Source organism: Muscardinus avellanarius (assembly GCF_963383645.1).
Source record: "Muscardinus avellanarius genome assembly, chromosome: 10".
Taxonomy (NCBI): domain Eukaryota; kingdom Metazoa; phylum Chordata; class Mammalia; order Rodentia; family Gliridae; genus Muscardinus; species Muscardinus avellanarius.
The window spans coordinates 112,648,303-112,661,327 of NC_137796.1; the positions used below are offsets into that span (position 1 = coordinate 112,648,303).

The 13,025-nt window shown below is 66.4% G+C and overlaps 2 protein-coding genes across 2 annotated transcripts; one reads left to right on the forward strand and one right to left on the reverse strand.

The window, feature by feature from the left end:
• Positions 1-46: 46 nt before the first annotated feature.
• On the forward strand, positions 47-2,029 carry TSR3 (TSR3 ribosome maturation factor; the record flags this gene model as incomplete). Its single annotated transcript, XM_080702586.1, has 6 exons — positions 47-158; positions 239-449; positions 642-835; positions 1,303-1,479; positions 1,588-1,651; positions 1,864-2,029. The coding sequence occupies 6 exons, from the start codon at positions 47-49 to the stop codon at positions 2,027-2,029; spliced, it is 924 nt and encodes a 307-aa protein (XP_080558712.1).
• Positions 2,030-2,806: 777 nt separating this feature from the next.
• On the reverse strand, positions 2,807-11,250 carry BAIAP3 (BAI1 associated protein 3; the record flags this gene model as incomplete). Its single annotated transcript, XM_080704015.1, has 32 exons — positions 2,807-2,910; positions 2,997-3,202; positions 3,278-3,401; positions 3,468-3,588; positions 3,655-3,735; positions 3,832-3,903; positions 4,351-4,459; positions 4,532-4,611; positions 4,698-4,766; positions 4,852-5,043; positions 5,118-5,210; positions 5,296-5,439; positions 5,511-5,634; positions 5,790-5,920; positions 6,030-6,081; positions 6,163-6,260; positions 6,334-6,390; positions 6,473-6,563; positions 6,638-6,762; positions 7,211-7,331; positions 7,528-7,796; positions 7,883-7,990; positions 8,207-8,309; positions 8,417-8,494; positions 8,586-8,630; positions 8,879-9,074; positions 9,152-9,218; positions 9,363-9,422; positions 10,365-10,472; positions 10,628-10,708; positions 10,872-10,959; positions 11,120-11,250. The coding sequence occupies 32 exons, from the start codon at positions 11,248-11,250 to the stop codon at positions 2,807-2,809; spliced, it is 3,528 nt and encodes a 1,175-aa protein (XP_080560141.1).
• Between the last annotated feature and the right edge of the window lie 1,775 nt (positions 11,251-13,025).

Consider the following 13,025-nt stretch of genomic DNA (forward strand, 5'->3'; position numbering starts at 1 on the left):
GCGCGGCGGCGGCGGCGGCGGCGGAGAGCCGGAGAGCCGGGCCGCCATGGGCCGGCGGAGGGCGGCGCGCGGGCACGGCGCGGAGGGCGGCCGCGCTCGACGGGCCCCGGGCCGCTCCCTGGACGCGTTCGCCGAGGAGGTGGGCGCCGCGCTGCGCGGTGAGTGAGTGGCCGGGGGCCGGGCCGGGCGCGCCGGGGAGCCGTGCTGAGGCCCGGGCCCCTTCTCTCTCCCGGTGCAGCGTCCGTGGAGCCGGAGGCGGCCGAGGACGAGGGCGGCCCGGCCCTGCCCTGCGCGCTGGCCATGTGGGAGCTGGGCCACTGCGACCCCCGACGCTGCACGGGCCGCAAGCTGGCCCGCCTGGGCTTGGTGCGTGGCCTGCGCCTGGGCCACAGGTTCGGCGGCCTGGTGCTGAGCCCCGTGGGCGTCCAGTACGTGTCCCCGGCAGACAGGTAGGCGCAGGGCCGCTGGGCACGAGGGCCTGCCCCGGCCGTCGGGTCTGAGCACGCAGCCCTGCCTCCGGTGCACGTTCCGTCCAGGGCTCCCTTATGCGTCCCTTCGAGTCCATTCTTCAGGAGAGCCCTTTGTGGGTGTTTGGGAGTAGTGGGACAGCGTCCCTAGTGAGGCCGTCTCGTCGCTGGCAGGCAGCTGGTGGCGCAGTCCGGAGTCGCTGTCATAGACTGCTCCTGGGCCCGACTGGAGGAGACGCCCTTTGGGAAGATGCGAGGGAGCCACTTGCGGCTGCTACCCCACCTGGTGGCCGCCAACCCTGTGAACTATGGGCGGCCCTGCAGACTCTCCTGCGTGGAAGCTTTTGCTGCTGCCTTCTGCATCGTGGGTGAGTTTCAGGCTTGACCCAGCCTGACCTGGCAGCCTGCGACTGTACTCCCAGGACCCCTGGAGTAGCGTGAAGGACGCACAGCCCAGGGTTCCACTGCCAACTCCATCTGCAGCCCTTGGCCTCGGGGCGTTGAGGTGGAGACAGAATGGGATAGCTGCCTTCCCGGGCAGGGTTACTCTCATGGGCAGCACTGCCCTGGAGTCCTCCTCCTCCACTCGGGGACCATATGATTCAAGGGGAGTCCAAATGGACACATGAGACCCGGGGAGTCTTGGCTTGCTGGGGGTGTTTGTTTCCCAACAAAGGACAGGGACCTAGGGGACCGGAGAAGGCGAGGGCTGTGACTGAGCTGGAGTCTGCTGGGGCCTTTGGCTCCCTGGGAAGGCGGCTCCTCCCAGCAGCCAAGGTGACGGGCTCACTCGAGGGGTTGCTGTCTCTGGGGTTTTGCTTTCCCACGCTGTCAGGCTTCTCAGAGCTTGCTGTCATTTTGCTGAGGAAGTTTAAGTGGGGCAAGGGCTTTCTGGACCTGAACCGCCAGCTCCTAGACAAGTATGCAGCCTGCAGCGGCCCAGAGGAGGTGGTGCAGGCAGAGCAGGAGTTCCTGGCCAGCGCCAAGGAGAGCCCTGTGGAGGAGGACATCGGTGAGCCTGCGTGGGAGCGGGGAGGAAGCCCTGGAAAGCCCGAGGACGGAGTGGGGCTCGGCCCTGAGTCACTTAGGAGTCTCTTTCCTGTTTCTCCCCTGGGTTCAGATCCCTTCGATGTGGATTCAGGGCGAGAGTTTGCGAACCCCAACAGGCGTGTGGTCAGCACCCGGTAGGTCCCGGGGCTCCCCCCGACTCTGGCCTCAGCTTCTCATGCATGTGGGGGTGCTGTGCTGAGTGATCTGTGGGTGGTGACTGCAGAACACAGTGGAGATCTGCTGGAGAGGGTTTGGCTTAGAGTGCAGGAGTGAGAGGAATGTGCGTGGCTCTGGGTGAGTGCTGCCGAGGGGACGGCGCCACGAGGGGACGTGCTCCTCCTTCTAGGCTGCCCACCGACACAGACGACAGTGACGAGTGTGAGGAGCAAGGGTGCAGTGACAAGGACGGAGACAGCGCCAGCTCTCAAGAGGAGGAGTGTGCGGAGCGAGGGGCCCAGGCTAAGGCCCCAGCTGAGATTTGGAAAGGAATCAAGAAACGGCAGAGAGACTAAGAGTCACAGACACATGTATTGTCGAAGCTGGGCGGTCAGGCAGTCTAGAGACGGCAGTGGACATGGGGAGGGCTGGCCTGGCACAGTGCCCCTGCAGCTGCAGCAGAACTGGGTTCCTCTCGATGCTGGACAGCATTGCTGGGGGTCCTCCCTTGAGGCTCTCAATGAAGCCACCAGCCAGAAGCTATCGGCTAGCATGAGTCTGTTTTTTGGCGCTTGGCCTGGGGATGGGGGGGCTGCCTGGGTGGGTCTGGGACATGGGGCAAGCGCTGCTGTAGGCATACACGTGCTCGTGAAAGGACGGGTGATCGGCTGGCCCAGGGCCCTTCCCTCACCTCCAGCGGTGCCTGGCATCCTGCCTCCCAGTGCCCTTCATGCTGACCTGTGCCTCCGGCCTGCGGAGGCCTTCCCCTTGCCTGGGAGGGGCTCTGCAGCAGTGACACTGGGCACGCTGAGCGGCCCCCACCTAGTGTTAGTACACCTGCTTCACTTCCTGGCTGCGACACGGGGGGACAGAGGGAGACGCCTTGCCCAATGCCCTGGGGGAAGAGTCCACTGAGATGGGCTGTCTGCCTCCTGGGGGCAGCTCCCCACCTCCGTTACTTCAAAGTTTGCCACCCATATTCAGGGTGGGGTGCGCTGGGGCGCAGGGATTCATAGCACACACTCAAGGGGCATGGCCAGGGTGGGTGCGAGCCACAGAATCAGCCACAGCACGCAGGTCACGTGGCGGTCGTGGGGGACATGGAAGCGGGGTTGGGCTGCTGAGAGGCGGGCTCAGGGGTCCGCCTCCATGCACTTCTCCAGCTCCTTGAGTTTCTTGACGAACTCCTGTGCCTCCTTGTTGGTGCGGCCTTCCAGCATCCTCAGCGCAGACCTCACTGTGGGCAGGCGGGAGAGCAGGCAGGTGTGTGAGGACCAGGCCAGGCGCAGCCCACCCCCTGGGCCCCACTGCCACCCCACTCACCCTGGGCCCGGGGCCGACGCAGGTGCAGGGTGATGGGCTGCCCAGCCCTCGCGACCGCACCCAGCTGGGGCCTGGCGATGCCGCTGATGCTGCCCAGGCCAAGGGCGGCCTCCCCAGCGAAGTCGTTGGTGGACAGCCAGTCGTGGTCCATGACTGTGAAAAGCACGCAGGCGCCGCGGCGGCGGCATGCCTCTGCGGGCACGGAGCTGTGGACAGGGCAGGACGGAACGCTGCTGCCACTGCAGGGGGGTGTGGGGGGTGGGCACAGGGAGGGCACTCACAAGTGGAAGAGCTCGTCGTACACCGGGTGCAGCGTCCGGGCCTTGACCTGTGTCCTCTGGCTGCGGACCAGCGGGAAGAGGTGTGGTGGGCCCAGCTCCACAATCACAAAGGGGTCGCTCAGGCCTGGAGGGACACAGCCGTGAGCCTGCCGGACCGCCGTGACCCCCACCAGCCTTGGCTGCGCCTCACCATTGGCGTCCAGGGGAAGCAGGTCTGCCGCGTGCAGCACCTCCACCGCCAGCCGCTGCTCGGCCGCCTCGTAGTGGCAGCGGACGCTCAGGCGCCCGAACCGGTTCTGCTCCAGAGCCCTCTGCAGAGAGGCCAGTGAGCAGGGCGCGTGCGCCGGGCGGGGCCTCCCCAACCCCGGCCAGCCTACCTGCTTGAGCTTGTCCAGATAGAACTGCTCGATGCACTCGCGGGTGGAGCACTTGTGCAGCCGCAGCTCCTCCTCCAGCCTCTGTGGAGGGAGCCTGGTGACCTGCCCGCCGGCCGCCCGCGGGCCTCCCGGCGCCTGCGTGGGATGGGCCGGGCTGCGGGGCAAGACCAGGCTCACCTTGTAGCTGCCGTCTCTCAGGCTTTCCAGGGGTAGGCCCTGGCCCTCGGCATGGAAGAAGCTGACCAGCGCCTGGGGCAGAGAAAGGCGAGAGACTGAGCCTGAGTCCTGGGAAGCAAGGCAGAAACACCACCTCGCCAGCATCAGAAGTCCCAGGGATGCGGGGGGGGGGGGGGTGGCGCACGCTTGTCATCCCCGCGCTTGGGAGGCAGAGACTGGAGGATCGCGCAGGTTCGAAGCCAGCCGTGCGTGCTGGCGTAGGAGACCCTGTTTCCAAATAAAAAATGTAGAAATAGGTCTGGAAGTGTAGCCCGGAGGTAGAAGGGCTTCCAGGAACCCCAGTACCACCAAAAAAAAAAAAAGTCCCAGGAAGCCTGGGGAATGCCGGCACCTGAGGCCAGACGCCGGCCAACAGGGCCCAGGCACTAAGCTGCAGGGTGGAAGCGCTGCCCGTGGTGTCCCAGAATGGCCGCCAGGCAGAGGCGGGCACCCCGTGACCCAGGCTCCTTGCTGCCCTACCTCCAGGGTGAAGTGGAAGCGGCCATAGAAGTCGGCAGAAACGTCACTGTTCGCACCCAGGGCCTGCAGAATGGCCTGCAGCAGCAGCTCCCACAGGGCCTCCAGCACCCTGCGGGGACACAGCTTGGTGACCCCGCCCCTGGCCGCTCCGCCCCGGCGCCCGCCCGCCGCACCGCCCCACCTGCCCTGGTTCTCCTTCACCAGTGAGGCGCTCAGCGAGGCCAGCTTCTCGTCCAGGTACTTCATGAGTGGAGCCACGGCCTGCGGGCGGGGTCCTCAGGTCAGGCCTGGGGCCAGACCCCGCCTGCCCCTCACTTGCGCTCCTGCGCACGCGCAGTGCTGCCTACCTCGTCGTTCTGAATGGAGTCGGGGGAGAGACTGATGTGCTGCACATACTTCCTGATGTCGGCCACCATCTGAGGGGAGGGACGGACGCCGGGACGCTCAGCACCGGGACGGACGGACGCCAGGACAGCCCGCGGCGCGCCCCCCAGGACCCACCTTGGAGGTGAGGTGCGCCGTGACAGTGCGGGCCTCCCGCTGCAGGTCCTCCTCCAGAGCCTGCGCGCAGCTGAGCAGGGGCCGGGGAAGCACTCCCTCCAGTCCCAGGGCCCCCTCAGGCCACGCCAGGCCACGCAGCGCCTGCCCGGACGCCCTGCGCACCAGCTCCACGTTGTTGAGAACCACACAGAGCTGTGGATGGTGGCCAGAGGCAGATGGCCGTGGTCCAGGCGCCATCCGGCCCCCGCCCGCCCCTGCTCACTCACCGGCTCGCTCACCGCCTCGCCGGTGGCCCCGGGCTGGGTGTCCACCTTCTTCCGCAGCAGCTCGGTGTAGAAGAGGGCGGCCTCGCACATGTCCTGGGGCAGGAGACGAGTTGGGAGCTGCTGCCCTCCCTGGGCCGCGTCCTCCCAGCCTGCTCCCCTCGTGCCCCAGCCGACGCACCTGACTGAGCTGGGTGCCCAGACCCTGCGCCTGGGCAGGGTCAGGCCATGCCAGGCGGACCCACAGCTCCTGGATGAGGCCAAGGCAGAGGCTGGCAGTGGCCGCAGAGCTGCTGTGCTTGGAACAGGCGTCCACGGGCTCCAGCTGGGAAGGCAGGAGGTGGCGGTTGCAGGGATGCGGGACGAGCCCATGTCCTCAGCCGAGCGCTCACTCACCGTGTCCACATCCACAGCACCCTGGAGGCGCCACTTGGCCTGGTCCCGCAGCACCTGCAGCCAGAGCTTCACGGCGGGCAGGAACGGAGTATGGATGCCAGCTAGCGCCAGAGAGCGGCTATCCCTACAGCAGAAACTCACTCAGATCCCTCACCAGCGGGCTCAAAATCCAGAGCCTCCCTCGGATGGCCCCATCTCTTCCCGCCAGAGCCTCCCTCGGGTGGCCCCATCTCTGCTGGCGCCCATCTGGAAAGGCAGGCGCTGGGTGAGGGCACCAACCGGCCAGGGATGCAACTCCAGAAACGCTGAGTGTCAGCCAGGGTCAGGTAGAGCTCAAAGAGCCCCGAGGCCACCTCCAGGGTCATCTTGGGACTCAGCTCCTCCGCCAGCACCCACGCCTCTTCGGCCACCTGCCCAAGGCAGCGGGATCAGGCCACCACCACGAGGGGCTAGGGCCCCTCCTAGCCAGGACGTCTCCCCACCCACACCCAGCCAGACCCACGCGAGGGCCCTCCTCACCAAACGCTCCAGCTGCCGGAAGGTGAGGGTGAAGAAGTCCACCTTGAGAATGCTGCAAGGGACAGGGGTCAGCCCTGCTCTCCTCTGGGGTCCCGCCCCAGCCCAGACTGCGCCCGCCCCAAGCCAAACCTACCCATGGAACAGGCTGGCGTAGATGCCGTAGCAGGCCTGCAGGTCCTCGTAAATGATGTCTGCGATCTCCACTAGCCCTGGCAGGCGCTGCGGCCCTGGCTGCAAGGAAGGCTGGCTGGTACTGACCTCTCGGCTCCCGCACCCGCTGTGGCCGCGCCCACCCTGAACGCACCTGCTCTCGAGGACTCTTGGTGCTCAGGAGCCTTTCGTACCACTCCCGGTTGCCCCTCTGCAGGGTGTCAACGAGACAAAACGGTGGGTGGAAGGAAGAAGGGACGGGGCGGGGGCAGGGGAAACAGGCCCAAACTCACCTTCAGGGCAGCGGCGATGTCCATGTTGAGCTCCGTCTCGAAGGGACAGATCTCGAAGGAGGGCTGGAAGAGCTGCAGCTTGTCCAGGCACCTGGGGAGGGCGGCACACTGAGAGGGCCCGCCCTGGCCGGCCCGCCGCCCGCCCACCCTGCTCCCAGCACCCACTTCAGCAGCAGCTCCAGGCGGTAGACGGCCTTGCTGTTGGTGGCGGGGAAGTAATCACGGAGCTGGCGCAGCAGCTGCAGCCCAAACTCAGAGAAGGCGGAGAAGCTGTCTGCCAGGCTCTCCTCCTAGGGATGGGACTCTTCAGAACAAAGGCACCCGTGCCTCCCTTCTGCAGCCCTGCTCACCTCCACTGAAACACCGCTACCATGGCCAGCAGTGCCCGCCCGCCGGGGCCAGCCCAACACCTCCCAGTGGCCTTCCCGGAGGTGCCTGCCCGGGCTTCCACAACCCTCACATTGCACCAGTCTCAGGTCCCTCGCACCTGGTCTTCCCTGTGCACCCTTCTGTCAGGGTCCACTCCTGCTGCTCAGACCCTCACCACCATGGCTGCGTCCCACCGCCCAGTCCCCCTTCCTGAGGCCACTCCACGCAACCCACCACCCCTTAGTGGACACCGTGTGCTCTCCCCACCGCAGTGCTGTCTGCTGCTTTTCAACTCCCAAGAGGGCAGGACTCTCCTTCACTGCCCCAGCACAGGTCACCCACAGCAAGCGTGCCCATGGCCCTGCCCACCTGCTCCTGGGGCAGCGAGGGCGCCTCCTCCCAGTGTGCCTGCATGTCCTCCAGCAGCCCCAACAGGTAGCCGTAGTCCAGTGTGCGCATCTGATGGTGGCGGCTGCTCACCTGCCAGTGCCTGCCCCCAGCCCGAGGTCTCAACTTCAGGCAGGCCTCGGCCACTCGCAGCCCGCCCTCCTTGCCCCGCCCACTCGCAGCCCGCCCTCCCAGGTCCCGCCCACCCGCAGCCCGCCTCCCGCGCCCCGCCCCTGTGTCCCGCCCAGAGCCCTGCCCCAGCCGGGCCCCGCCCACTCCCCGCCATCCCGCCCACTCACAGCACGGCCAGTTGCAGGGCAGAAAGGTTGCTCTGGGCTCCGTGCAGACAGAGAACGGTGGTCCCGGGACCGCTGAGCTCGCCGCGCCAGCTGCTGGAATTGGGCTGGGGGAGGAGGCTGAGGTGAGCAGAGCCGAGAGCCCCTGCCCCGCGGCTCAGGGGGTCCGGGGGCTCTACCTCCACGCGGTGCTCGAAACGCAGCACGCGACTGAGCAGCAGCAGGTAGGACAAGAAGCCGAATCGCCCGCGCTGGCTCATGGCCGTGTCCCTCTGGAACACAGAGCCCGTGGTCACCGGCTCTGCTCCGGCCCCACTGGCAGGGCGCAGGGCCCGGCAGCCCTGCCGGGGCTCCGCACCTCCGTGGTGATCAGCTTGAGGACCAGGTGGCAGTCGCCCTGCACGCGGGAGGCGCTGGAGCGCGGTTCCAGCTTGAACCAGCGGTCTGCACCAGCCACCGGCACCTCCTGGAAGGAGAGGGCGTGTTAGAGGGACACCCTCCTTCCCCTCCCACACACACTTCTGGGGAATGTAGGGTGCCCCAAAGCAAGAGGCACCTTGGGCAGCCCGGGAGGGTGGAGGCCCCGGGGGACGGGGCCACTGGAGGTGTCCCAGGAAGGTGCGGGCACCCCATGCACACACGTGCTTCCTGGGCGGGACCAGACCCCCGGGAGCCCACGCACCCGCACGGGAATGTTGAGGCATCCCAGGAAGTCGTCGGTGTGGTCCTCGGTGGGCCCTGCCGTCCCGTTTGCGCGGGCGGACTTAACGATCTGTTTGAAGTACCTGGGCACAGCCAGGTGGGGTCAGGCCGCTGGCCCTCGGGAGCTGCTGCCCACTGGGCCCTGTGCTGGGCTGCGGCCCAGGTCAGGGCTCCCCTGACTGCCTCCTACCTGCTCACGCCCTTGAGGCCAATGACTTCATTCAACTTCCTGCACGCTTCTGCCAGCGACACGTCCTCATCGTGATCCCTGAGGGGGGTCTGGCTTGTCTGGAGCTCCTGGCCCACTCAGAGCCCCCTACTCCCTCCCAGACCAGAGGCGCCCACTCCCTGCCCTGTACCAGATGTCCAGGTGCAGCTGGTCCGTGTTGACATCCTCAATCTCACTGCGGGGAGGACAGAGGGATGCCCGTGGGGGTCCTGGGTGAGGCTCTGCCCAGGCCAGGGTAGGGCAGCCCCGAGCTCCAGGCAGGCTGCTGAGCTCACATCTGGACTCTGCCACCGGGCATGACACCCCTCTCTGGGCCTCAGTGGGCCAGTGACCAGTGCCCCTTCGTACCTCCCTGGGGCAGTGCTGAGACCAGGACACCTGAGCCATCACCCTGGGGCACTCGGTCACGGGGTGGGGCCTTACAACAGGAAGTGCTCCTTCCAGACGGGGTTCAGGGTGCTGCTCTTGACCTCGGTGACCTGGATGCATTTGGCCGGCAGCGGACCGCTGCGCTTGCTGGCCTTTCGGAAGCTGAAGCGCTGCTCCTTCTGCCCGCTCGGCCCCCGTGGGCTGCCCGAGGCCGGCAGGATACCCAGCATGCAGTACGGGTCGCTGAAGCCTGAGTCGCAGGGCGTCTCAGTTCAGCCCCATGCCCGCTAACGCCCACCGCCACAGGCCCGCCAGGCCCCCACTCACCATTGGGGTCTTTGGCCAGGAGGTTCTTGGCTCTCACGACGCACACTTTCAGGGCGTATGTGGGGGCCTGTGGACAGAGGGGTGCTGGGGGCCTCGAAGGGAAGGGCTGGCAGCCCCAGCGAACATGAAAGCCCCCTCCCTCATGACCCTGTGTCCCTGCCACACAGTACCATGGCTGGCCAGTGCCAGCCTGGACAGGAGATGGCCTTACCTTGGCCTTCTTCACACGCTCGATGGCCTCAGCGTGTTCCTCAGGGCTGGTGCCAAACACCTGTGGACGGTGGGTAGGTGGGAGGGCCGGCGAGCCCCGAGAGACCGCCCCTGCCCTGGGGCTCAGTGCCTCGTGGAGTGAAGCCCACCACCTGTGCTGGTGCCAGGCCAAGTGGTGAGCGCACACCTGTGGTGCCGGGTGTGGGGACGTGGGGCTGTGGTGTGCTTGTGGGACGGGGTTTAGGAGAGGTGCTTGCCCACCCGCCCCCCACCTCTGTGCACCTGCCTGTCCTCTCACCTCGTGTCCTCTGACCTTCTCCCTGTCCTTTTTTTTTTTTTTTTTTTTTTTTGATGTACTAGGGAGGGAACCCAGGGGCATTCTACCTCCGAGCTACACCCCCTGCCCTATTTTTTATTCTTTATTTTGAAACAGGGTCTCACTGAGTTGCAGAGGGCCTCACTAAGTAGCTGAGGCTGGCCGAGAACCGCCATCCTCTGGTCTCAGCCTCCAAATGCTGGGATTATAAGCGTGCGCCACCATGCCTGGCTCCCGGCTCTAATTTTTTCTTTTTTCTTTTTTCTTTTTTTTTTTTTTTTTTGAAACAGTCTCACTGAGACTCTGGTCTTTTGTTTGTTTGGGGTACTGGGGAGTGAACCCAGGAGCATTGTACCTCTGAGCTACACCCCAGCCCCCTTTTTCTTGCAGTACTGGGGATGGAACCCAGGAGCACTCTACCTCTGAGCTACACCCCAGCCCTATTTTTTATTCTTTATTTTGAAATAGGGTCTCGCTGAGTTGCAGAGGGCCTCGCTAAGTAGCTGAGGCTGTCCTTGAACCTCTGTCCTCCAGTCTCAGCTCAGCATGCCGGGCTTATAAGTGTGTGCCACCATGCCCGGTTCCCTGTCCATCTGTGTTGGTGGAGGGGATGTGGGCGGGGGAGTCAGAGGGAGAGTGTCGGCCCTCCCCCAGGTGGGTGCAGGCAGGGCGCGCAGGCCGGCTCACCTGCTGAAGGTAGCCCAGGAGGGCCTCCTCGTCGTCCACCTGGTCAGGGCCCATGGTGCCGGCGCGGTGGAGGACCGTGTACAAGCCCTCCTCGTAGAGCATCTCCACCTGCAGAGCAGTGGAGCCCGCCGTCCACTCCCAGCCTGCCCTCTGCTCCCCACCGCCCGTCCCAGCCACCTTGCTGTTTACCCATCACTGAGCCTGGGCCCCACAACCCTGGGAAGAGGACCTAAGCCCCTCTGGGGGGCCAGTCCCTCCATTACCTCCTCCTCGGTGAGGGCGCGTAGGCCTCGGTTGCAGTCCGCAGGCTCAGCGGGGGCTGGTGAGCCGCTCCGCAGGAGGACCTGTGAAAGGCGCGAAGAGAGAGAGGGTCTGGGGGGACTCTGAGCCCAAAGCTGCCCCCCAGGCCTGCACCGGAGGAAAGAGTGACTGGAGGGTGGCTGCTGGAGGGAGTCGGGCAGGCCCACGAACCGGCCCGGGATAGGCCCCCGCGGGGCACAGCCTCACCTCGGGGCACGGCAGGCCCTGTCTGCCTTCCCCCTTCTTCAGGATCAGGCGCATGTGGGCGAAGAACTCCACGCCATCCCCAGGTTTCCTGGAGGGAGGCCCAGGTCAGCGCTCAGCTCACCACCTGTGGCCCCGCCCGCACACCCAGGGCCACAGCCCCAGGCCCTGACCCTCGGCCTGTGCCTCCACCGCCTGGGCTGTGAGGTCGGTGAGGCAAAGGAGGCCAGATGCCAGCCCTCGGCACGCACCAGGCCCCAGTGGCGGGCTCCTGCAGGTCGGCGCTGGCGCTCGCAGGGCCCTGCTCTGCTTTCCTGCGGAAGGACGGGCACACCTGCACCTGCCTCAGCACGCTGCTCTTGAGCTCCAGCAGGGCTGCCATGACGACCTGTGGAGAGGGCACGGCCGCAGCGTGTCACCCGGCGCCACTGAGGCCACGGAGGGAGGTGGCGAGACAGGAGCGCCCAGGGTGCCGGCCACCTTGCACGGAGCTAGGCCCCGGGGGGCTTCCTGGGCTCCTGCCGCCACACCTGCTGGGGGGGAGGGACTAAGCCACGCGGCTTTGGGGAGGTGGTGGTGGTGGGTGGTGGTACCCAACACGGAGCTGCCAGGCGTCACTGGGGAGGGATGTATCTGCCACGCCCCCGTTCAGAGCTAGGACCTGGCTGTGCCCAAAGCCCCCAGGACCTCGTGATGGGAAGGTGCTGGGGGGCGGCCCGTGCGCACTGCGGGCCACGAGGTGTCTGCTACCCTGACCCGCTCACAGAGGCCGAACACGACCTTGGTGCCTCAGAGGAGTGCGTGTGACGCGGGGCCCTGGACACCAAGGCTGGTGGGCAGCTGCTCACAAGGTCCTCACCCACCAAGCAGCGCAGAGTCACCCGGGGGCCCATCAGGAAATCCAGGGGGGACAGGACGCCAGCCAGCAGAGCTGGCTCCCCACAATGCGAACGGTAACATGAGCTGAGTTGACGCACTCCACTGGGAAAGGCCGAGTGTGCGGGATGCAGCCTGCCTCCCTCCCCACCCATCCCTGTCAGTCACCCTCCTGTTTCCATGGCAACCGAGCCACTCTGCTGCATCCTGTCTGGAGGAGCGGGAGCAGCCTGACCGTCACCGCTAGGATGGAGAGTGGCCCTCTGGCCAGGAGTCTTGGCAGGGACTAGGGGGCAGAGGGGCTGTGGTGACCATCCCGGCCCTAGGGCCGAACACAGGAGGACCCCTCCATTCCCCGTGGCAGGCCCAGGACCCCCTGAGAGATCCTGCTGCCCTCACACTAGCCGGTCCCCAGGCCCTGCCACCTGTGGGGAGGAAGGCTCAGCGCCCCAGCAGACCTCAAGTCAGAGGGCGGGGCAAAGCTCGGGTGCCTGGCCTCAGCAACACCCCTCCACTGCACAGCGGCCCAGACACCCACCTCCGCCCTGGGTCAGGCAGCAACCTGTGGCTTGTCCCCTCCTTCCCAGGGCCGCCCTGTCACAGCACCCGCCCTCGGGCTCCCAGCCCCAGCCTTGCTGGCCTTGGGTTCACAGGACAGGCGCCACCCCTCAGCTGACCACGGAGTTTTGCACTGCCTACTGGGGGTGTCCTATCCTGCTGATGCTGTCTACCCAGGCACATCAGTCCTAGCGGAGGGGCTCAGCGGCCCCCACTCTGCTCAGGAGCCCGGGAACTGATGGCCATGTGGGCTGCTTACTTCTTGCTTCCTCCCAGCGCAGCATACCTGGCTCCAAACAGATGTGAGCAAGCTCCCGCTGCCCCCTGAGCTGTCCACGGGGAGGGCCAGCGGCCCCGCCAGCTCAGGCCAGCAGCCCTGGACCACTACCCTCATGCAGGTGGACGAGCTGGTCCCAGGACCTGGGGGCAGCAGTCGCAGGCGCCCTCCCTCTGGAGTTGAGCGAGAAGCCGCTCCCCATGCCCCGAAGCCGGTAGAGCAGCCACTGCTTGAGCTGTTGCCAAGGCAACCGCCAGCCGCATCTGTGTGACGGGGCCATGGGGGCTCGGGCCCAGAGACAAACATGACGCAGGAAATAAGCAGCCTGCGCGGCCAGCGGGCTGCGGTGTCTTGGTGGAAACGAGGTTCAGGGCAGGGAGGGCCCAGGCGCCCACCTGCATCTGCCCCCAGCCTCTCACCTGTTACGCCTCCGGCCAGCCAGAAAG